The following is a 22,085-nucleotide window of genomic DNA, read 5'->3' as shown; positions in this document are numbered from 1 at the left end:
AGCCACATGTAGTGTCTTTGGCTGGTGGACAAGTCCAAAATGGTGTGTATAACTGGGCCATGCTCTTAGAGTATCTTATAAACTTCCAAGGGGGGCATTTTGGAAATACTTTCTGCTTTCACCTGACGTTCAGAGACATGGTATGCAGACTGTTGATACAATGACAACCACGAATTGTGGCTAAAAAGCCAGCAGGTGGGAAACTCTACCGGCCCTCCAATTACGGCAGCTAATTTAGCCGAGGTACAGTGAGTTTTGGAGAGCATCCTGTGAAAGGCACTAAAACTTGAAAAGAACTTAGAATGGCAGTGTTACAGCATTTTATAGCATGTGCAGACCAATGAATGGAGTGACAAATCGCCTTTTACTTATGGGAAGCCAGCAAGGAAGGATTTCTTTTCCCGCCTTAAAATCCAGAGTTTCCCATTAAAGCTAGGATGAGATATGTCATACCTTATTTAACTTCAATTCCTTTATTTTAAAGAGTTAATTATAAAGCAGAAAAACAATTGAAATCCTTGAAGCATTTCAAAGTATGAAGTACAGTATTTGAAAGTTATTAACATATTTAAATTTGGGAATATTTTCAAGTTTGTGATCCCACTTTTTGGGGACGTAGGCTTTGTTTTAGACCAACACTCATAATATTTAAATGTCCATTTTTCTCAGTCCTAAGTGGTATGAAATGGGTTTGAGAATTTTGTGTAAGGAAGAAATGTCTTGTTCTACTGAACAAGAGTTGAAGAGATGGAAACAAGAGGTCACTAAACATATTTAGCAGAACTTTTTCTAGAAAAGTGTTAGACACACATGGATTTACTAAACACTTGTGATAGATTGTTCTGTGTACTATTCTTTCTCATATTCTTTCAAAAATCCTATGTAAGGTCTTTACATTTTTTTCTTTTTGGAAAATATGTGTTTTTTTGTTTTAATAGTTCACTTACCTAGAGAATAGTAATGGAGAACTAGAGATTAACTAAATACATTTTAATATTCCAGAAAGTAATGGAATTGGCTGAGATTTCTCTTACTTTCTTAGCCTAAAATTTAAAAAGTGCAACCAATATACTCTTAGTTGAAATTATATTTGCATCTTTCAGAGACATAATTCATAACCATATATTGATTTTCTTTACCTGTTTTGTCATTCTTAGCTTTGTCCTCTATACATAATGTATCTTTTGCTTATATGGCTGCTGTCAAGATTTTCTATGCTGATTTTAAGTAATTTGGTAATAATATGCCTGGGTGTAGTTTTTTCGTGTCTCTTGTGCTTAGAACTATTGAGATTGCTGGATCTGTGGGTTTATAATTTTATAAAGTTTGAAAATATTTAGGCCATTATTTCTAAAATATTTTATCTAGTATTCTTGACTTTCTTCAGGCATTCTGGTTCCATATGTGTTAGCCTGGTTGCAGTTGTCACATGGCTCGCTTCTGTGCTTTGCAGGTTTTCAGTCTTGTTTCTTTTATTATGTTTCAATTTGGGTAGTTTTTTTCTCATGTCATCTAGTTCACTAGTATTTTTTTTTTTTTTTTTTTTTTTTGCAGTTTCTGATTTGATGTTAATATCACCCTGTGTGTTTCTCATGTTAGGCACTGTACTTTTCACTTCTGGAGGTTTGGTTTGAGTCTTTCTTGTATATTCTATGTGTTTGCCTAACATGCTTAATATTTCTTGTACCATCATTAACATATGGAATATGGTACATATAATAGTAATAATAGCTGTTTTGATGTCCCCTTTGAATAGTTCTGTCATATGTGTTATTTCCAGTTCTATTTCTCCTTGCAGAACTTGATTTCTGGTGAGAGCTCTCGTCCTGGTTTGCAGATGGCCGTGTTCTTCCTATGTCCTCACGTAGCCTTTCCTCAGTCTGTGCATGTTAAGGGTAGGGAGGGGAGAGAGAGAGAGAGAGAGGAAATGAGCTCTCTGGTGTCTCCTTGTCCTCTTATAAGGATTCCAGTTCCATCAGATTAGGGCCTTACCTGTAGAATCCCATTTAATCCTAATTACCTCCCTGCATGCTAAGTCACTTCCGTTGTGTCCAACTCTTTGCGACTGTAGCACTCCAGGCTCCTCTGTCCATGGGATTCTCCAGGCAAGAAATAATTGAGTGGGTTGCCATTTCCTCCTCCAATTACTTCCTAAAGGTCCAAATACTATCACATTGGAGATTAAGGCATTAACATATGAATATAGGGAGGCACAATCATTCAGTCCATGATACAGGTTATTATTTTTTTCTTTATTTGCATTTCTGGTAATCTTTATCAGAAGCCAGACTATGAACTTTACCGTTTTGGATGTCAGATATTTTTATGTTCTTACAAATATCCTTTAAAGGTTTGTTCTGGGATGTAGTAAACTCACCTGGAAACAGTTTAATATTTTTGAAGCTTTCACTAACATTGTGTTAAAGCTAGACCAGAGAAACCTTTAGTTTAGGGCTTTTTTTACTCCACTGCCGGGGCAGTCACTCCTTCTTAGTACTCTATATGATGTTCAGAGAATTTTGAGATTTTCTACTCTGAAGAGGGGGAATATTTCTGGCCCCACGTGAACTCTAGGAACTTTTTTCTCTCTATTCCTTCTAGGTGGTTCTTTCTCTGGTTCTGAGTAGTTTCCTTATTCATATGCACTGAGTAGTACTGGGTTGAAGACTCAAGTAGGACCTTTTGCAGATTTTTGGAGCTTTTTCTCCACCAAACTATCTCCAGGACTTTCTCTGCAAGTTCTAAGTGCCTTGGACTCCCCGAACTGACAAAAGTACCTCCTCAATTAAGGAGACCACCAGGCTCCATCTGGGTTCCCCTTTCCTGTACTGGTGCTGGAAACTCCAAGCAGTAAGTCAGGGCAATGATCAAGCTCCTTCTCATTTGTTTCTCTCAGGAATCATGGTCCTATGCTGCCTGATGTCCAGTGTCTGAAAAATGCTGCTACGTCTGTGTGTGTGTGTATTTTTTAAAGCTTTCCGAGGTTTTTTTTTTTTTTTTCAGTTTTTTCAGGTGGTCCTTGCCTGTTTGAACATGAAAATTTCTTTTAGAATCAAAAAATACTGTCTGCAGTGTTTCCTTTAGCTTTGTCCCTCTTTTTAGAAGATGCTTATGATTTTTGAATGCTGAGATTACTGAACTGAGTGAAATTATCCTGATTATAAACTCTAATTATATATAAAAAGAGGACTGTATTGGCTATTTGTGGATGTTAGGTGACTAGTTTCTGATATAGTTATTAATAAGACATAATTTAATAAAGTTTGTTGTATATTAGTCAAACCCTTCTTACATACAGTTTTTTCTAAAACCACCCAGTGTATACTGGTTTATCTCTAGAGCCCCTGAGATATTTTTATGTGTCAGAGTTTCCTGTTCTGTTGTGTTGATGGTCTTATGTGTTCACGGCAATCGCAAAGGATCGTATTAACTATAGTCACTCTGGCTAGCACTGTACTTTTTTCTGAAAGGACTCAAGGAATATTTCTGACCCTGTATTTATGATTTTTCATATTCTGCACACTGTAATTTCTACAGGAATTCTTTACAGATGGAAATATAATAAAAATTCTAAAAACTCATCTCCGGAAATGGATGTTTTCTTTACTAAAGTCTCTGGAATGCAAATAGGAAATCCTTGCAATATGAACTTCCATTTTTTTAGTTATAAGCCAGATAAAGAGAAAACATGTCACTATAACCTCACTGAGATTAGGTTCACACGCCATCCTGAATTTAAGCGAGATCGCAATGCGAAGTAAAGGAAGGGTGTACGTATTTAAGAAACCACACCTAGTGTCTTTCATACAAATGCGGTGGTGGACATAAGCATTTTCTTTCAGCGTGATATACACTGTAATCTTCTTTTCATCTCACAGTGTCTGAAGACTCGAAAACCTTGAAAGTGGATGAAGAAACAGAAAACACAATGAGAGTTACCTGGAAGCCAGCACCTGGGAAAGTCGTCAACTACCGTGTTGTGTATCGCCCCCGCGGGGGTGGGAGGCAGATGGTTGCCAAAGTGTCACCCACAGTCACCTCAACAGTGTTAAAGCGACTTCAGCCCCAGACCACGTATGACATCACAGTTCTCCCAGTTTACAAGAAAGGAGAAGGAAAGCTTAGGCAAGGATCAGGAACAACAGGTATGAAATCATAATAATTCTGGGGGGAAAGTGTAATATTTTAATGGGGGATTTTAATATATCTGCTTCATTTGTGAATATCGAAAATGAACTCTGTAATAAATTATGTTATAATAAATAGTTGGATAAGATGCCTAATTAGCATATATGATTTTTACGAATCTAGTTCCTTGTAAAATGATTCTACATATTAATGTTACTCTAATCTGAATTATGAGTGCTATTTACACTCACACTTGGCTCTCACTCTAATATTCTTTTATTGGGCATTATAGTTTGTGCATTCTGACTTAATATAAAGTAAATATTTATTTTGAAGTGTTTTGCTTGTGATGATTGCCATGTGTGCCGCTTAGCTATTTAGAATTCAACTTATTATTGTAGGGGTTAATAAAAAAAACTCCAGAGCCTAGGCTTTTGGATAATATTTTAGTATTTATTATCTCTACAGCGTCTCGATTTAAATCACCCAGAAACCTCAAAACATCTGATCCAACCATGTCAAGCTTCCGGGTGACTTGGGAGCCCGCACCTGGTGAAGTCAAGGGTTACAAGGTCACGTTTCACCCCACAGGAGATGACAGAAGACTGGGGGAGTTAGTGGTTGGACCGTATGACAACACAGTTGTTCTAGAGGAACTTAGGTAGGAGTGAACTCTATTTCAGTTTTGTTAACAGATTGCATAACCGATGTAAATTGGTAGGCCTTCCACACACGATCACTTAATGTGTCTGTTGCTGGCAGAGTATTTAAAATCAGCCCAGGTTGCTTTCTCACTCTTGTTGAGGCTGAAGTTGAGGTTTGGGTTCAGACATTCAAATTTAGGCTTGAACAAGTGTACTATTTTAATGATGTTAGTTACTAGGAGATCAGGTGCTGCTGCTGCTGCTAAGTCGCTTCAGTCGTGTCCGACTCTATGCGCCCCCATAGACGGCAGTCACCAGGCTCCCCCATCCCTGGGATTCTCCAGGCAAGAATGGTGTTTTTCTCCATACCACCCCGCTTTTAAAAAATTGACATCCACGTCGCACTATTTCACCAAGAGCAGCTTGTCCCCAACCAGCCCCGTGGAAATGTGGGTGTTCCTGTGCTTCAGGAAAGGCCTAGGGGCTGACTCAGAGATGCCTGTGTAATCCCCTCCCAGGAGCGAGGGACGGAGTGGGCCTTTATGCTTGGGGTCAACTGTGAGGCTTGGGGAAGTGGGGGCTGATGGAAGGTCTTGCTGTAGGCTCCGCAGTGGAAAAGAAGGAGGTTTGACTTTGAACAGCAGCCTACATCCTTTATAGTGAAAAAAACAGAGTGCTCTGCATTCATTGCCGGGTGGAAAGTTGACTTGTTTTGACTATTCATTCAATGACACTGAAATCTGTTTGAATGCACAATAGTTACTTTTATCAGAACAGGGAGGATAAAATTGAATGAGCCTACTATGTGCCAGGGGGCTTCCCTGATGGCTCAAACGGTAAAGTATACACCTGCAATGCAGAAAACCCAGATTCGATCCCAGGGTGGGGAAGATCTTCTGGAGAAGGGGATGGCTACCCACTCGAGTACTCTTGCCTGGAGAGCCCCATGCACAGAGGAGCCTGGTGGGCTGCTGTCCATGGGGTCACAAAGAGTTGGACATGACTGAGCAACTTTCACACGCTATGTGCTGGGCACTGTGCCAGGGCTTTCTGTTTCCTTGCAAGTACAGCATTTTAAATTGTTTTCTTGAAGCCCATTACTTAGCAGCAGTAAAAGTGAGAGCTTGATCCTTTCCTGACTTGCTCAGTAGGAAGGTGGGAATTCTACATTTGATAGAAAGGCAAGGTGGAAACTGGTGCCCTGAACCCCCAGTGTTCTCTAGAACGCTAGTTTCTCTAATACCTCACAGTGTGAGCTTAAACTGGAATGTGATGGAAATCATTTTTCTTCTCTTGCAATATTATGTATTATAACTTCCTCTGAGTGAAAGTTTGTAAATCAAGATGAATATTTATAACAAAGCAAAACAAAAATGCTACCGCTTGAGCCTATTATACATACAGACTGTATATTTTAACATTTCAGGGCAGGTACCACCTATAAAGTAAATGTTTTTGGAATGTTTGATGGAGGAGAAAGTTCACCACTTGTTGGACAAGAAATGACAACTCTTTCTGACACAACTGTAATGCCAATTTTATCCTCTGGTAAGAAATGGAATTGCATTCTCCTAAGAAAAGTCAGTACCATGCAACTTTTTCAAATGTAAATTGTTAGATTAATTATACCATGAAAATCAACCATTAAATTTTACATTAAAATTTATTTCAGTAATATATACTTAAAAAATTCTATAGACATCCAGCTAAGCACACTTCGCCAATATTTTTTTTTAAGGCTTTCTTGTCAACATTACATTAGTTACATAGTACTGTTTTATTTAAAGCTGAGTTTTTCAGTGGGTAGATGATGTACATTTCTCTCTTTGTAAAGATTCAAATGCAGTTTTATTTTGCTAAAGTAATTGTAGAAAAGGATTTATTTGGGCTGAGCAAGTGGTATTTGATTATTGATACGTTAATAGGTAGGCAGCTAAGACTTGGGAAGCAAAATGGTAACATAAACCCCTTAGACTTTCTGCTGCCGCCACAACTACAGCTTTGATACACATGAAGCTAGATTTGAACATTCTTAGCAGTGAAGGTGGTGGGTAGAGTTTACTTCTAAATATTTACTTTCATCATTTGCTTATAAAGAGTAGGTCTTGGCAGAGCAGGAGGAGACTTGTAAAGGCGTAGGTACTTGGATAGTGTTGGGGAATCCTCACTCTGATGGACCATCCAGTATACCAGTGATGCTTTTGTAGTATAATGAGCATCACTGAGTCTTTCTCAGTTTTTGTTTTAATAATGTAAAGATCAGGTGCTAACATGGCAAGTAGTTGAAAAATTCATAGCTGGTGACATAAGCTCTTGGAAAAGAAAGCATTTGAAAATATGGATGTGGATAAAATAAAGTCTCAGCTCTTGCTGTTTTACATTGATGTTCTATTTTTTCTCTTATGATGATATTAACTGACTTATATTTTTATTTTGTAGCTTGTGCACTGAGGATTTGGGATAATTCTCTCTTTCCAAAGCACCCTAGCTTTGTATCAGTGTTTGTGCTTGTGGTCTCTGTAGCTCTCAATTTGTATACTTCTTTGCATCTTTTTTCCTAGATTGTCTTCCTTCTCTCTTGATTTTTTAAATGTGCAGATTTCACCATTTCCATTTACCTGATTCTTATATGTAGTAGATGATTAAGTGGTTTAAAACTAAATAATAGCCATCAAAGTTTTAAACAATACATCTTTTACTTCAGAAGGGTCGAGAGTTCTGTGCCTAATCCTTAATAATATATGTATTACTGCGAGTTTTCATTAATTCAAAAGATATTTTTGGCTCACTGAACCTTTTTTCTAGCTTGCACATTTTAAAGTTCATCTCATACTTGTGTGCTAATGACCACTGAAAATTGAGAAAAATGCAAACTTTTATTAAAAGTATTATTTCCTTATAGTCAGAAGGCTGTACATTCCCTCTTAGATATTTCAGTGTTTGGGTTCGTGAGCCTATTCAAATTTACAATGACAGTTTAAGTCTCCATGTTCTATGATTGCGTCAACGCTGAAGGAAAGGCTTTCCACTGAAATGATTATTAGAGGGGTGGATAGCTCCTGCGATTCTTACTTGAAGCGCTAAGTCATATGGACATGTTTTCAAAAAGTCTTGAACTCCCAATCACCTCGCTGAGCCACAGAACTGAGATTGTTAGGTGACCCTGGCCCCCGGGGGTGGCAGCAGTGTGCTGGGAGGTAGCCTGACAAAGAATGTGCCCCTGACTCTGTGCTGTCTCGTGATTGCCGCGTCAGGGATGGAGTGTCTCACCCGGGCTGAAGCAGACATCGTGCTCCTGGTGGACGGATCGTGGAGCATCGGCCGGGCGAACTTTAGAACTGTCAGGAGCTTCATTTCTCGTATCGTGGAAGTCTTTGAGATTGGCCCCAAAAGAGTACAGATTGGTAGGTCTCACGACATTGACGGCATTTAGATGTCTTCATCAGGTTCGCTTGCCTATGCTAATGCCAGTGGTGTCCTTTCAGCCCTCGCTCAGTATAGTGGGGACCCCAGAACAGAGTGGCAGTTAAATGCTCACAAAGACAAGAAGAGCTTGCTGCAGGCCGTGGCGAACCTGCCTTACAAGGGAGGCAACACCCTCACAGGTGAGCCAAATGGTCCAGGGCGCTGTCAACTCTCGCTTTTGTCCGAGCTCATGGCTGAATAATGATGTGACTGATTCTCTTTTAACAATCCCACTAGGGATGGCCTTGAATTTCATTCGCCAGCAGAGCTTCAAGACCCAAGCTGGCATGAGACCTCGAGCTCGAAAAATCGGAGTTCTTATCACGGATGGGAAATCCCAGGATGATGTTGAGGCACCTTCCAAAAAACTCAAGGATGAAGGCGTGGAACTGTTTGCTGTTGGTAAGTACGGATGAGAATAGCCACGCCTCCACGGGTGACAAATATTTTTGCCAAGGATAAATTTTGTAGTTAAAAATATTTTCTGAAGCATGAAAAATACAGAGACACACTTTCCCTATCACATGATTGATTAAAATAATGTGCCAGGAATTTCATCTATTTTCTTCTTTTCTCCTTGCAATGGGACGAAACTACATGGCTTCTTGGAAGAGATAATAAATCAAGAGGACAACTGTACTATTAATAGAATTCAGGAAAATTCCTATTTGGTTTTCCACAGCATCACTTTTGTTTTTGATATCCACTATTTTATTATTGTTATTTTTTTACTTGATACTTTCCAGAAAAAAACACTAAACAAACTCTTTTTGGTGGGAAATTGGTGCTAGAAGCATTGAGAAGAAGCCAAACAAAATAACCTTCAGTTTGTATTATCTTTTGTTTCTATTTATGTAATCATTTCATTATTGGGGAAAATCTTATATACATTCTAGTTAACACGGAATGTATAAGGGTAGCCTATGAAATATTTGCTTCATTTCATGAATTTTTTTCTGAGACATGCTTTTAATTTGTGTATATCCATTTTCCTCAAGGTATTAAAAATGCTGATGAAGTTGAATTAAAGATGATTGCAACAGATCCTGATGATATCCACGCATACAACGTGGCAGATTTTGAGTCACTTTCTAGGATCGTGGATGACCTCACCAACAACTTGTGTAACAGTGTCAAAGGTCCAGGTAAGGTTAGCCCAGGTTCTCATCCTCAGAACTGTTGGTATTTTGGTCCAGATAATTCTTTGTATAATGGAGGGAGTGGATTACTTTGTGCATTGTGAGATGTTTAGCAGCATCCCTGAACACTGCCCACCAGATACCAGTGGTATCCCCTGAGTTATGACAACTGAAAATACCTTCAGAATGTGCTGAATGTCTGCTGGGGAGAACACTGCCCCCAGTTGAGAATCACTGATTTAGTCCTTGGATTTTCTCTGATGGCATCAAACTGTAAATGACTTCTAGTTTATTTGAGGATACATTTAGTTTAAATGTGCCTGTACCAAACACATGCTTCCTAGGTGTCTCAGTGGTAAAGAATCCTCCTGCCAATAAAGGAGACGCAGTTTTGATCCCTGGGGCGGGAAGATCCCCTGGAGAAGGAAGTAGCAACCCACTCTAGTATTCTTGCTGGGATAATCCCTTGAACAGAGGAGCCTGGCGGGTTATGGTCCATGCGGTCGCAAAGACTTGGACATGACTGAGCGACTGCACCCGTGTGCACCACACACACAGACACATACACAAGTAAGATTAGGGAATAAAGAGCTGCTTTCTCTCCTGGTGTATGTCTATTCTCTGGTAAAGCACCTTCACTCCATATCACTACTAAGTTACTGTAAATGCTCCAACCAGAGATGATCACATTTGATACTTTGCACTTGTAACCTCTAAATATAAAGACAAATTACAGTGTTAGAGTGTGGAGTTTTAGAAAGGGTATCATCTCTCTTTACCACTGAAGAAATAGACTTAGAGAGATACAGTTACTTACTCAAAGTCAGATGGGTAAAGATGTTTTGAGAGGTCCTTGAAAAAAGGTAGCTATCGATAAGGAATTAAGATTTAGAAATAAAATTATAGAAGTGAATTTGTAGTGACAAGTGGTATAAAATGATTACTACCTGTGTAAATTGTAGGACGGACCATGGTAAATACTTAGTTGAAGGTATTTTGAAAATTAATGATAAAATGATGGTTCTTATTGTATGAGAAAAATTTTTTAAGTAAATGTAGATTCTGGTAAAGACTGTCTTTCATTAATTTACTCTGGTTTTGGAAAGTTGGAATGAGTTTAACAAAGTGGTAGACATGGTTCACGTGCTTTGGATACTAAGGATACATTTATTTGAATGTTCCTTCTTGAATTTCTCTCTTCAAAATTTTGCAGATTTTCTTTTTGGATTTTGAACAATAGACTGACCTTTTCCCAGGAGAAATAGACCAGCCAGGAAGCCAGAATTTGTAGGCGTCTGGCTTTGGATTAGCTGAGAGAGTTGTAGTTTTGTTTAGTTGGAGAGAACTTTGAGTGGGGATGAAAACATCTTTTATCTGTTTTACTTTCTTGTTTTTTACATCAGCTATGTAATAGTTGCATTCATTTAGTTTCTGAGACAGTAAAATTGCTTGATAATTTTGTAGGCTTGATTATGACCCAAGTGCAATAAAGGTTAGGATACTAAGAATGGAAATGCTTTTTCCCAGCTTTGGCTGACAAAGAAAGTGGGAAGAGTTCATATGAGAATGATTTGCCATGCTCATGGAGTCTGCATTAGCTCTTCTGTAATTATTATTTGGGATGTCTCTCTAATGGTCATGTTGAGCCCAGTATTTCTATTTTCATTTATATTGATTCCAAATATTTTTCTATATTAGTCATTTCACCTACACTTATGAACAGAAAAAAAAAAAAAACCAAACACAAGCAGTAGGATATTCCTAAATTTTAGAAGACTTGGTTGCTTCTCTCTTAGTAGATCCTGAAAGGGAACTAAAGATGAATAAGAAATCACTTCTGTCCTCACAGAGCATAACTTATAGTTAAGAAGATAAGACATGAATGTAAAGAATCAGCATGATAATGAAGGCAGTGAACTTGGGTGGTACCAATAGTGATGGGGGCAATAGAGTTGTCAGGACCCATGTGGTCATTTACCGATATGTGTAGAAGGTGGGAGAGCATCCAAGGACGAGTCCAGAGGTTTTGAATCTAAGTGATAAACTGTGATGCTGTCAGGATGAGGGGAGCAGCTTTTAAAGAATGACAAGAGCTCAGATTTGAATTTCCTGAGGGTGAAGAATCTTAGGCCACCCATTCAGAGAGGACTTAAGGGCACTGGGCTGATTTCCTGGACAAGACTCTTGAGAGTCCCTTGGACTGCAAGGAGATCAAACCAGTCCATCCTAAAGATCAAGCCTGAATATTCATTGGAAGGACTGATGCTGAAGCTGAAGCTCCCATACTTTGGCCACCTGATGCAAAGAGCTGGCTCATTAGAAAAGACCCTGATGCTGGGAAAGATTGAGGGAAGGAAGAGAAGCGGGCAGCCGAGGATGAGGTGGTTCGATAGCATCACCAACTCAATGGACATGAATTTGAGTGAACTCCAGGAGATAGTGGAGGACAGAGGAGCCGGGCATGCTATAGTCCATGGGGTTACAAAGAGTCAGATATGATTTAGCAACTGAACAAGAACAACAACTGTAACTTCTTAGTATATGAAAGAATGTGTATAAAAGCTTGAAATATGGAGAGGAACACCACTGCAACGTAATTTAAATATCATCATCTTGCTATGATAATGAAAAAGTCTTATGTACTTCATTTCCACGTGCAGGTGACTTGGAACCACCTTCCAACCTAGTTCTTTCTGAGCGGACCCATCGGTCTATGAGAGTGAGCTGGACACCTCCTTCTGACAGCGTGGACAGGTACAAGGTGGAATACTACCCAGTGTCAGGAGGGAAACGGCAAGAAGTGAGTAGACAGTCCTTACAACCCGCTCCTACCTGTCCTGAGATTGGGTCCTCCTCGTTAGGGCTCTGGGAGGAATGCCAGGGGGAAGAAGGGGGCAGAACTGGGTCTGTGGTGGTGTTCTCCATTTCTTGCAGGGCAAGCACTTCCATTTGGGCTTAGTTAGAGGGAAGAGCCTTTAGTTTCTTATGTTTTCCAAGAATTGCACATTATCAATACAATTTTTAATTAGGGATTAAGAGGGTGTTTAATTTGTTCATGAGTTTATACCAGAATCATCAAGTAGAAAGAAAACATTGAGGACCTTCTAGTTTTGTGCACTCATCTCACAAATAAGGAAGCAACAGCTGGGAGCATAAACTGTATGGATTATCCAAGATCTCACTGTAATCTGATAGTTTTCAAAAACAAAAGACAATGGCCTCATTAAAGAATATTTCCTAAGCTCATTGAAGTTAACTACTTCACAATTAACGGTAGAAAAGAGGGAACTGATTCTAACAGAAATTGTTATTATTTGTAAATTTTCCTCCCTAGTTTTACGTGAGCCGATTGGAAAGGAGCACGGTCCTGAAAGATCTGAAGCCTGAAACTGAATATGTTGTCAACGTGTATTCTGTAGTGGAAGATGAATACAGTGAGCCTCTGAAGGGCACAGAAAAAACATGTAAGTCAGATTAAAAAAAAAAAGTTCATTGTTTAATTTATTAAGGTAAAGAGGTGACAGGCCATGTGGGATTTTTTTTCATTTTCATTTAAAAAAATCATTGAAATGTTGTTGATTTATAGAGCTGTGTTAGTTTCAAAGGTGCAGCAAAGTGATTCAGTTATATGTGTACATTCTTTTTTTCAGATTTTTTTTTAGATTCTTATAGATTATTAAAAGATACTGCGTGTAGTTCCCTGTGCTATACAGCAGGGTCTTGTTGATTGTCTATTTCACATATAGTTGTTGTTGTTCAGTCGCTAAGTCGTGTCTGACTCTTTGTGACCCCATGGGCTGCAGCACACCAGGCTTCCCTGTCCATCCCCATCTCCTGGAGTTTGCCCAAACTCAAGTCCATTGAGTCGGTGATGCCATCCAACCATCTCATCCTCTGTTGCCCTCTTCTCCTCCTGTCCTCCATCTTTTTCAGTGTCAGGGTTTGTTTGTGTTTTTTGTATAGTAGTGTGTATATTTTAACTCCAGCCTCCTCATTTATCTCTCCCCACCTCTGCCGCTATCCCCCTTGGTAACTATAAGTTTGTTTTCTATGTCTGTGAGTCTATCTGTGTTTTGTAAATAAGTTCGTTTGTACCGTGTGTGATCTCTGTAAGCCTTCTGAATCATCCCTTTATTTGATATCTCTTCAACACACATTTACTGAATGTGTACTTTGTGCAGGTTCTCAATAAATACTGTGATTTTCTGCTTTTACTGGCTGCTCCTGCCATCTTGAGACCCACTGGGTATTCATGGCCAGGGTTTACCTTAGAGGGAAGGGTACCTTTCACGACTGTCCTCCTCTTAAGGGAAGGTACCATGTGGGGAGTGGGACTCAGAGTATCCGGAGGAGCAGCTGTGCAGGAATCATCTGGTTCAGTTCTGCATGAGGCCAGGTCTTCCAGCTGGCAGCGAGAGCTCCTTTTTTATTGACTTTTGGACTCTCGCCTTTACCAGAGAAGCTCTGATGGCTTTGGCTTTGAGCAGAGCTTTGAGGAAAGATATTCCTCACTCCTATTCCTGGTGGGGTTTCTGAAGCCATATGAAAATACTCTTTCCTTCTCCCATCTTCTTGGCTGACCTCCAGGAAGAAGGGAGGCCTCTTACAAGAAAGAGGAAGGAATGGGCGTAACTCCAAGGCGAGAACTGACTCCACTGACTCCTCAGTCCCTTAGGTCTTCATCTCTCATATTTCCCTTCATATTAGACCATTAGGTGGGAAATAATATATCTCATAATGGGCAGGATTCATCTGACAATTCCTTAAAACTTTAAAGTCCGTCTTTGGACAAAAAACTAGAAAGCTGTGTGGATATTAGTGAAGAGGAGACTGCAAGCCTGTTACTGTGCCTCATGGGCTAATCTCTTTGAAGAATCCCCCGAGTTCCATTTACTAATAGACATCACTCTCACTTATTTTTTTTAAAGTAAAAATGAAATGAAATACTAGGTTGGCTTTTTATGTATAAAATTCTGTGATTGAAGAATGAAAATGGTCAACTTACAGACGTTCCAGAAAAAGGGACTGGAACCTCAGGAAGTTAGTCTCTGTTTTGGCTTTCGTATAGACACTAGAATGCCATTTTACATTTAAATGTTTTTTCTCTATGAAATAGTTATCACATGCAGCCCTAGTAGGTGTTGGCGGCAAACAGTGAGATTGGGTTTTTGAGGGGAGAGAGAGGGATTATATTAAATCTCACTGATTACTCACGGCAGCCCATTTTTCTATTTACCATATCTATTTACTAACATCAGTAACTGCATTGCGCTTTACCACTGAGCCACTGGAAGCAGTTAACAGATGAGGAGAATGTGTCTGCCTTTTCATTTCTACAGTGCCCGTGCCTGTGGTCAGCCTGAACATTTACGATATTGGCTCAACCACCATGCACGTGCAGTGGCAGCCAGTGGGGGGCGCTACCGGCTACACCGTGACCTACGAACCAACCAACGCCACAGTTCCGACCAAACCCAAAGAGGTGGGAGCCCTTTGTTTCTTTATCTTGGGTCTTCTTGAGCCTTCACTGTTGTCGAGTCCCCGTTAAGGGGCTCATTAGCTCATGTATAGCTTTACACACACAAAACAGATTAGATTTGTGGCCTGTGACACATCTTAAAAAAAAAAAAAAATCAGTATGAAAAGGGAAATGCCGTTCAGAGAAATGAGAAATAAAAGTTGTGTTCAAATCTAGTGGTCACAGCTTGGTGTGATTGGCTGTCCCTCATTAGCAGAAATGTTTCATTTGAATGTGTTGTTTCGCCCCGGCCCGTCCATCTGCAGATGCGCCTGGAGCCGACGGTGACTGACGTGCAGCTGAGTGACCTCTTCCCCAACACCGAGTACGCAGTTACCGTCCAGGCTGTCCTGCACGACCTCACCAGCGAACCCGTCACCGCAAGGGAAGTCACCTGTAAGATGTCGTGAGGTTTCCTTCTTCCCTCATTGCTGTGAACGTGGCTGGTTTGTCCAGCTTTTTCTTTTGCCCAATGATGCTAAGACTTATTTTGATTGTTCGTGCATAAGTTGTAGGGTTATTCCTTATGGCCAAGGTTGTTTCTAGACTTACAGCAGCATCTTAAATCGATTGTTAAGATTTGCATTTATTTGTCCATATTTAACGTATCAGATTTTCAGATGGTATCTTACAACCAGTGGTGTCTTACAGTTGCTGTTGGTGAGGTGTCAGTCAGGGAACAGAGCATAAAATAAGGATGCGTCTTACAGTCCATACTGTTGTTGACCATGAATATGGTGTCCACCGTTAGTGAGAAGGGGATGTTGGAGAAAAATACTAGATGTTCCAAGTTCTTGTTGAAGGAGAGACTATGTCACATCTGAATCAGTCTGTTTATGTTAAGTAAATTAACTCAATCCCCAAACATATTGATCAACTGTGAAGTTCCAGTCTTGTGCCTAGGTTTTGGGAATGTGCTGATAAATAATGTAGGGCAGGGTGGAGGACCCTGACTCCCTCATGGTTTGCACTTCTGTTGTGTGTGTTGTTCAGCCTCCTGTGTGTTTCTGGTTTGTTTCACTAGTATTTAGGTGCTTTTTCTTGAAAAGTGATAGTGATGGCACTTAGGACCCTGGTCTTACCCAGCCGGTAGTTTTGTTTCATGCTTCTTGAGGTGGGCATGCTGGGATTCTAAGCATGTTTTGGCTTACATTTTGTGAGTCTCAGACTGCATTTCTAAGGAAATGAAGAAGTTGTAAGAAACCTTCAAGGGGGTACGGGGCTGAGATAGAAGCTTGAAGAGACAGAGAAGAGAAACGCTGCAAGCTAGGGCAGGATATGGTCACTGACCTCAAATAATCACCTTTTACATGTCAGACCCTATCTGGAGCTTGTGGTTTGTAGAAGTGGGGTGATGATGGGTGGAAAGAGTGGGGATCCAGCCAGGCATGGAGGCATATTTTGGAGGTGCTGAGTGAGGGGACCCAAGTCATAGTGGGATTAAAGACAGACATGGCTATAGATTTGGATATAGGGCTGGACTGCAGCAGTGGAGGGGGTGGAGGGCACAGAGAGAGGCTGAGAGAGGAAAGCACTGAAGGGATGGAGGGGTAGGAGCATAGAGGTGGAGAGACAGATTCAGGAAGAGACATCTGCAGACTTGAAATGAGAGACAAAGAAGGTTGGTCAAACAGGCAGCTAGAAAGAGTGAGATACGTCTCATGTGACAAGAGAAAGACTCCTTAGTTATCCTCCTCCGTGTCCTTTTTAAGGTAAAGATTTGTTTGACTTGGGGAAAATTTATTGTTGGATTTGCTCCTAACCATTTGGGCTTCTGTGGGTTTTTTCTTATGAACTTATTGGATGTGTACTTTTGAATCATCTTCGTTCTTCACTCTTATAACCATTTGTTTTGCTATCACATGCTTCAGGAAGCATGACACTTTGATTTCAATCTCAACTGATTGAATATTTGTTAAAAAAACATAAGCTACACATTTATGGCAAATCATGATTTATTATAGCTGAACAGCAAGTAAGAGTTTATTTAAATAGAGTGGGAGAAAGTTAAATATAAATGAGAAAGAGTTGTTATTAAAATTTAAATTTATCCTATTTTTAAAAAGCCTTTTTAAGAATCCAGCTATATCTCGTAGGATCAAAGTGCTTTTATCATCATAACCAATTTGTTTAGTTACTTTGCCGCACACCTTTAAGTTTTCTCCAAGCGACTTCTTGAAAGCTTGTGTGGAAGCTGTAGAGCTTTGCGGTTGAGAGTAAATTCTGGCCCTAATTTATCCAGTGCCTCTGCCCACTCCTCGAGACCTGAAACTCAGAGACGTGACTCACAGCACCATGAACGTCTTATGGGAACCTGCACCTGGAAAAGTGCGCAAATACATTGTTCGCTACAAAACCCCGGAAGAGGAAGCCAAAGAGGTAGGTTGAGGTTGGAAGCGGTTTAGAAATATTTGTTTTCCTAGTAGTTTAGCAGAAGAATCTAAACAGGTATAGCATGTTTTGAATACTTGTCACTTTATGAACATAGTGTTGGAAACTTGTCATATATTAACAAAGCACTATTTGAATATTGATAATATATTGGACTGTTTTGCATTTAGTTTAGAAATGTTTTGCTGTGTGATATTAATCCTAAAACATCATCCTTTAGTAGATAAAGGGTTACAGAATCTAGATGGTGTTTCACTCTTCGCCTGATGCCTAATATGATGCTCTGCATTCTATGAATGACTAACAAAATGTCATAATGATGTTCCTAAAAATGAAAGGTAGCAAGGGGATTCAGGAAAGAAGAGGGGGAATTTGTCAAGGAATAGGGAGGTAGGACAGTCGAACGGGACAGAGAGAAAGTATGAATGTAGTGTCAGAAGGGTGTCTCTTTGGCTTTGAACGTTTCTGAATTGATGTTGGGATGAAAAGCTATTTCCGTGACAACCTGCTTCAGAGTGGGAGCAAATTGAGGGGCTTCACCAGCAAATGGGTTTAAAATGTATGTTCCCCTGAAGGGACACTAATGTAAGAACCTCAGAGGCAGTTTTGGAAGCTAGAAATAGTTTCTGTAAGCACCCTGTTGCAGACTGTGCTGGTCTTCTGAACTGCATTCAAGCTAATTTAGACCTGGGCACATATTCTTTTCATTCTGGGTTTCAATTTTTAGAAGCAGTACAATGACCAGTGGGTCTTACAAGCTAAGGAGAATTTTTCTGAAAGCCATGAAGCAGTGACTCATAGGGAAATGGGGAGAAAGCGATTAGGTTGTTTGAATTCCTAGGCTGTCATCATTTACCAAACACAAGGCTCTAGTACATGCATCGTTTCCACTTTGGAAACTATAAGTGGTCTTCGGTTCCTAGACTCTTAGGCAAATTGGAAAACTTCACTGTTTTTTTTTTTTTTGTACTGCAGTTCTTATGCTCTCGTGCTGAGTGACACAGCCAACAACAGAGAGATGTCAAAACTAACTTTGTAACCATAGTCCCACCGCTCTATTGCAGGTAGAGGTGGACAGGTCACGGGCCAGCACGCCGCTTAAAGACCTCTTCTCTCAAACCCTGTACACAGTCAGCGTGTCTGCTGTATACGAAGAGGGGGAGTCGCCCCCAGTGACTGCGCAAGAAACCACCCGTGAGTTGCACTCGTGCTTTAATGATGATTGGGAGGTAGCACTGCATGTGTGTGTCCCTGACTAACTGGTTATTTCATCTCTTAAAATTAAAATAATTTTTCTGATGGAAATATAGTTGATTCTTCATGTTGTGTTAGTTTCAGGTGTACAGCAAAGCGATTCAGTTTTATATATACCCCTGTAATATATACTATAGATATATGTATATTCCTTTCTGGAATCTTCTCCTTTATAGGTATTACAAAATGTTGAGGATAGTTCTCTGTGCATTTCTTAATGTTATTTTTGCCAGAATTTAATACTATTTGGGATCAGGTGGTTTCTCACTTAGTCACTTCCCATCTTCTATCCTTAGGTTTATATTCCTTTTGTGATAATTTCTCTCCTGTTATTCTACCAGCCACTGTCACTAACTCATCTTCCACATACTTAACTGGTGTGTGTGTGTGTGTGTGTGTGTGTGTAGGGGGGTGGAGAGAAAGCATGCTACTTCCACAGTATTTAACTCAATTATTATTGCCCGTCGGACTTTTTCTGTCTGTACCACTTCCCTCTGGCTCCCTCCTAATGAAGTCCGAGACACGTATTTTGCTCAACTTTGAACCTCCAGTTTCTAGCTCAGTGCTTAGCACATCATTTTCTAGATAAATGGTGTTTAAGAAATTGAAGTCTAGAGCCAGCAGAGTTCCCAAGAAATACATTGGGAGCCACGTAGGTAATTCAAGATTTTCTAGTAGCCACATTAGAAAAGGTAAGGAGAAAAGTGAAATTAACTTTAATAATGTGTTGCATTCAACCCAGTGTATCCAAAATATTGGCATCTCAAAATTTACCAGTATAATAATTGTTAGTGAGATATTTCACATTTTTTTGATAATTTTTTTAAATCTGAGGTGTCTTAATTTGGGGCTTCCCAGGTGGCTCAGTGGTAAAGAATCTGCCTGCAGTGCTGGAAATGCAGGAGACGTGGGTTTGATCCCTGGGTCAGGAAAATCCCCTGGAGGAGGAACTGGCAACCCACTCCAATATTCGTGCCTGGAGAATCCCTTGGATAGAGAAGTCTGGTGGGCTACAGTCCACAGAACTTCACAGAGAAGGACACGACTGAGCAGCTGAGCATATGCGCACACACGTGTCTTAATGTACGCTTTCCGTGCATCTCAACTCAGACGCCGCATTCAAGTACTCCATAGCTACATGTGACTGTTGGCTCCCATGGTGGACAGCACAGATCTAGAGAATGCAAACAGCTTGCCCAGCCTCGCCCAGGAAGCTAGCGGTGGGATAAGTGCTGTGGTCCAGACTTTTCCAGCATCTCTATCACCAGAGGATCAGAAACTTCTACAGTGCCCCGCTGTCTGTACCTGATCAACGCATCTTGTCAAATACCACAGCCTCCTTAGCAACTTCAGCTGCCTTCTTGGAACCAATTCTTACCTGGAAAGGGTAGTGGCTGGAGATGAACATTTGCCCATAGGTGCACACTGGCATAAATATAACAGGAATAGTAAAGGGAAGGACAGGTCAGGAAGAAAGACTGGTGAAAGCAGGTCATTTAACATACTAAATTAATACTTGTTTTTCATCTTTAAGATTTCCTAGGAACTTTTAGACACATCCAAAGTGCATCCTTCATGGTTGGTTTGGTCTGCAGTCATGCTTGTCAAAGTGGGAACAGTCTTTTTATCTCAGTGGGCCTTTTCATTGTCATTATTAGAAACAAATTTTTTGATAGCTCTGGCTTTTGTGTAGTTGGCTTTGGTTACCAGGAGATAGAGGAATAATTGACAACAAAAGCTCAGAACGGGTGGCAGGCGTTCCCACTTGCTTGTACTGCAAGCTCGCTGGGGTGCCTGGTCAGTAGAAGAATCCTTAGTTGGGATTTCAGCCATCGTCGGCACTGCAGGGCTATTCCTGTCTCTGAACAGAGTTGATACAGTCAGGTTCACGTTGCATGTCAGGTTACTAATCTGTAGGAAAAGCTTATCTGTAGGTTACTTAGATCGTAAATAACGATCTTCATGAACCATGAAGGTTCATGCTCTCTCTGATACTACAGGCTAAAGTTTGCTTTCTGTGTTGCTGCGGAAAAGAGTCCAGGGTTTTCCTTAGATTCTCAAAAAGTGTGAAGGGCAAAACGATGAAGAACCACTGTGTTAGAATAGTATGACTAAATGGTACCTTTAAAAAAAAAACACAACATTTTAATAGACTTAAGTATTCTGTTATATCCATAAAATACTTGCAGTTCTCAGGGCTGTCTCCCATATTTACTTTCAAATAAACTGAATTTGTAAGATACTTGGTTCTAATGTTGTCAGCCAGTTTCCTCATGTCCGTTCAAGGCAGTTTTATTATATTGAGTTTGTAGATCACATCCAAAAATGTAGTCCTGCCTTCTCTCATGACAGACACTGTGCCAGCCCCAACAAACCTACAGATTACTGAAGTAACACCAGAGAGTTTCAGAGGGACTTGGGACCATGGAGCTTCTGATGTGTCTCTCTATAGAATCACCTGGGCGCCTTCAGGAAGCGCAGATAAGATGGAGGTAGTGTTAATTTTTTTTTTTTTTAATATGTGACCTTTGTTGCCCGAAAAGCATCGTTTCCTACTAGTGAATTTGAGCTCATGGCATGCCTCAAAGCAGGAAGAACATCTGGCTAAATGATGTCAACCAACTGCCGTGGAGCGTGTGATGCACATGGTGACTTAATCTTGTGTCGGCTTGTTTTTATTTTTTTTCCTCTTTCCTTAAGACCATCCTAAATGGAGATGAGAATACGCTGGTGTTTGAAAACCTGAACCCCAACACTCTCTATGAAGTTTCCGTTACCGCCATTTATCCTGATGAGTCAGAAAGCGATGACCTGATTGGCAGTGAGCGTACACGTAGGTGTTTAACCTTCAGTAGGACATTTTTTTTTCTTTAATTAACAGAATAGAGCTTTGGCTGAATTAGTAATATTTTGCCACCTTCTTTTTTTTTTTAGCGCGTTTGATACCCTTAACAACACAAGGTAAGAACTTAATTTGCTGATTGTATGAGTGACCAAAGAATGAACAAATGAATGAATGAAAAGTACCACAAAATCCACTGCAAATAGGCCTTCTGCTTTTACAGTGAATTGTAAGGTGTTGATTGGGACCTCTCTTAAACAGGTCTCTCTGGAAGAATTTTGCTCTTTGCTACTATCTGTTAAGGAATCCTTTGAGACACAATGACCATCATTTGTTACGGGGTCAGATTTAGGTCTGAGTCTAGAGGTACACAACTCAGCTCATTTCCTTGGAGACAGTGCATATTTGTGGGGGAAGCTTTCTTCAGTTTGTTTACTCTGTTTCTCAACAATCTTTTCTCAGCTCCAAAGAGTGGCCCACGAAACCTTCAGGTGTACAATGCAACATCCAACAGCTTGACTGTTAAGTGGGATCCTGCTAGTGGTCGTGTGCAGAAATACAGAATCACCTACCAGCCTTCAACAGGGGAAGGCAATGAACAAACGGTAATCTGTTTGGAAAAAAGATACCTGGTTGCATTTTTTTTCTCCTCAAGCTCTCACTCCCGGTGTTTCGTTAGTCAGACTTACTGTTTTGAGAGTTAT

The 22,085-nt window shown here is 40.2% G+C and overlaps 1 protein-coding gene across 3 annotated transcripts in view; it reads left to right on the top strand.

Moving 5' to 3' along the window:
• The window catches only part of COL12A1 (collagen type XII alpha 1 chain), a 119,218-nt gene that overhangs the window by 40,697 nt on the left and 56,436 nt on the right, over positions 1–22,085 (top strand). For 2 of the 3 annotated variants that reach the window (XM_018052868.1, XM_018052867.1), the window contains exons 15-31: positions 3,879–4,145; positions 4,597–4,789; positions 6,199–6,320; positions 8,027–8,176; positions 8,258–8,377; positions 8,475–8,639; positions 9,236–9,382; positions 12,037–12,176; positions 12,711–12,840; positions 14,716–14,858; positions 15,161–15,290; positions 17,137–17,273; positions 18,350–18,479; positions 20,892–21,031; positions 21,240–21,372; positions 21,474–21,500; positions 21,844–21,986. In XM_018052868.1, the coding sequence (XP_017908357.1) occupies positions 3,879–4,145; positions 4,597–4,789; positions 6,199–6,320; positions 8,027–8,176; positions 8,258–8,377; positions 8,475–8,639; positions 9,236–9,382; positions 12,037–12,176; positions 12,711–12,840; positions 14,716–14,858; positions 15,161–15,290; positions 17,137–17,273; positions 18,350–18,479; positions 20,892–21,031; positions 21,240–21,372; positions 21,474–21,500; positions 21,844–21,986 (2,417 nt within the window). The remainder of the gene's footprint in view (positions 1–3,878; positions 4,146–4,596; positions 4,790–6,198; positions 6,321–8,026; positions 8,177–8,257; positions 8,378–8,474; positions 8,640–9,235; positions 9,383–12,036; positions 12,177–12,710; positions 12,841–14,715; positions 14,859–15,160; positions 15,291–17,136; positions 17,274–18,349; positions 18,480–20,891; positions 21,032–21,239; positions 21,373–21,473; positions 21,501–21,843; positions 21,987–22,085) is intronic. The other variant, XM_018052870.1, reaches the window with a different exon arrangement.

The sequence above is a fragment of the Capra hircus genome, chromosome 9, assembly GCF_001704415.2.
Source record: "Capra hircus breed San Clemente chromosome 9, ASM170441v1, whole genome shotgun sequence".
Classification (NCBI taxonomy): Eukaryota; Metazoa; Chordata; class Mammalia; order Artiodactyla; family Bovidae; genus Capra; species Capra hircus.
The sequence above is the reverse complement of the archived record's forward strand: the minus strand, read 5'-3'. Positions and strand labels throughout refer to the sequence as shown.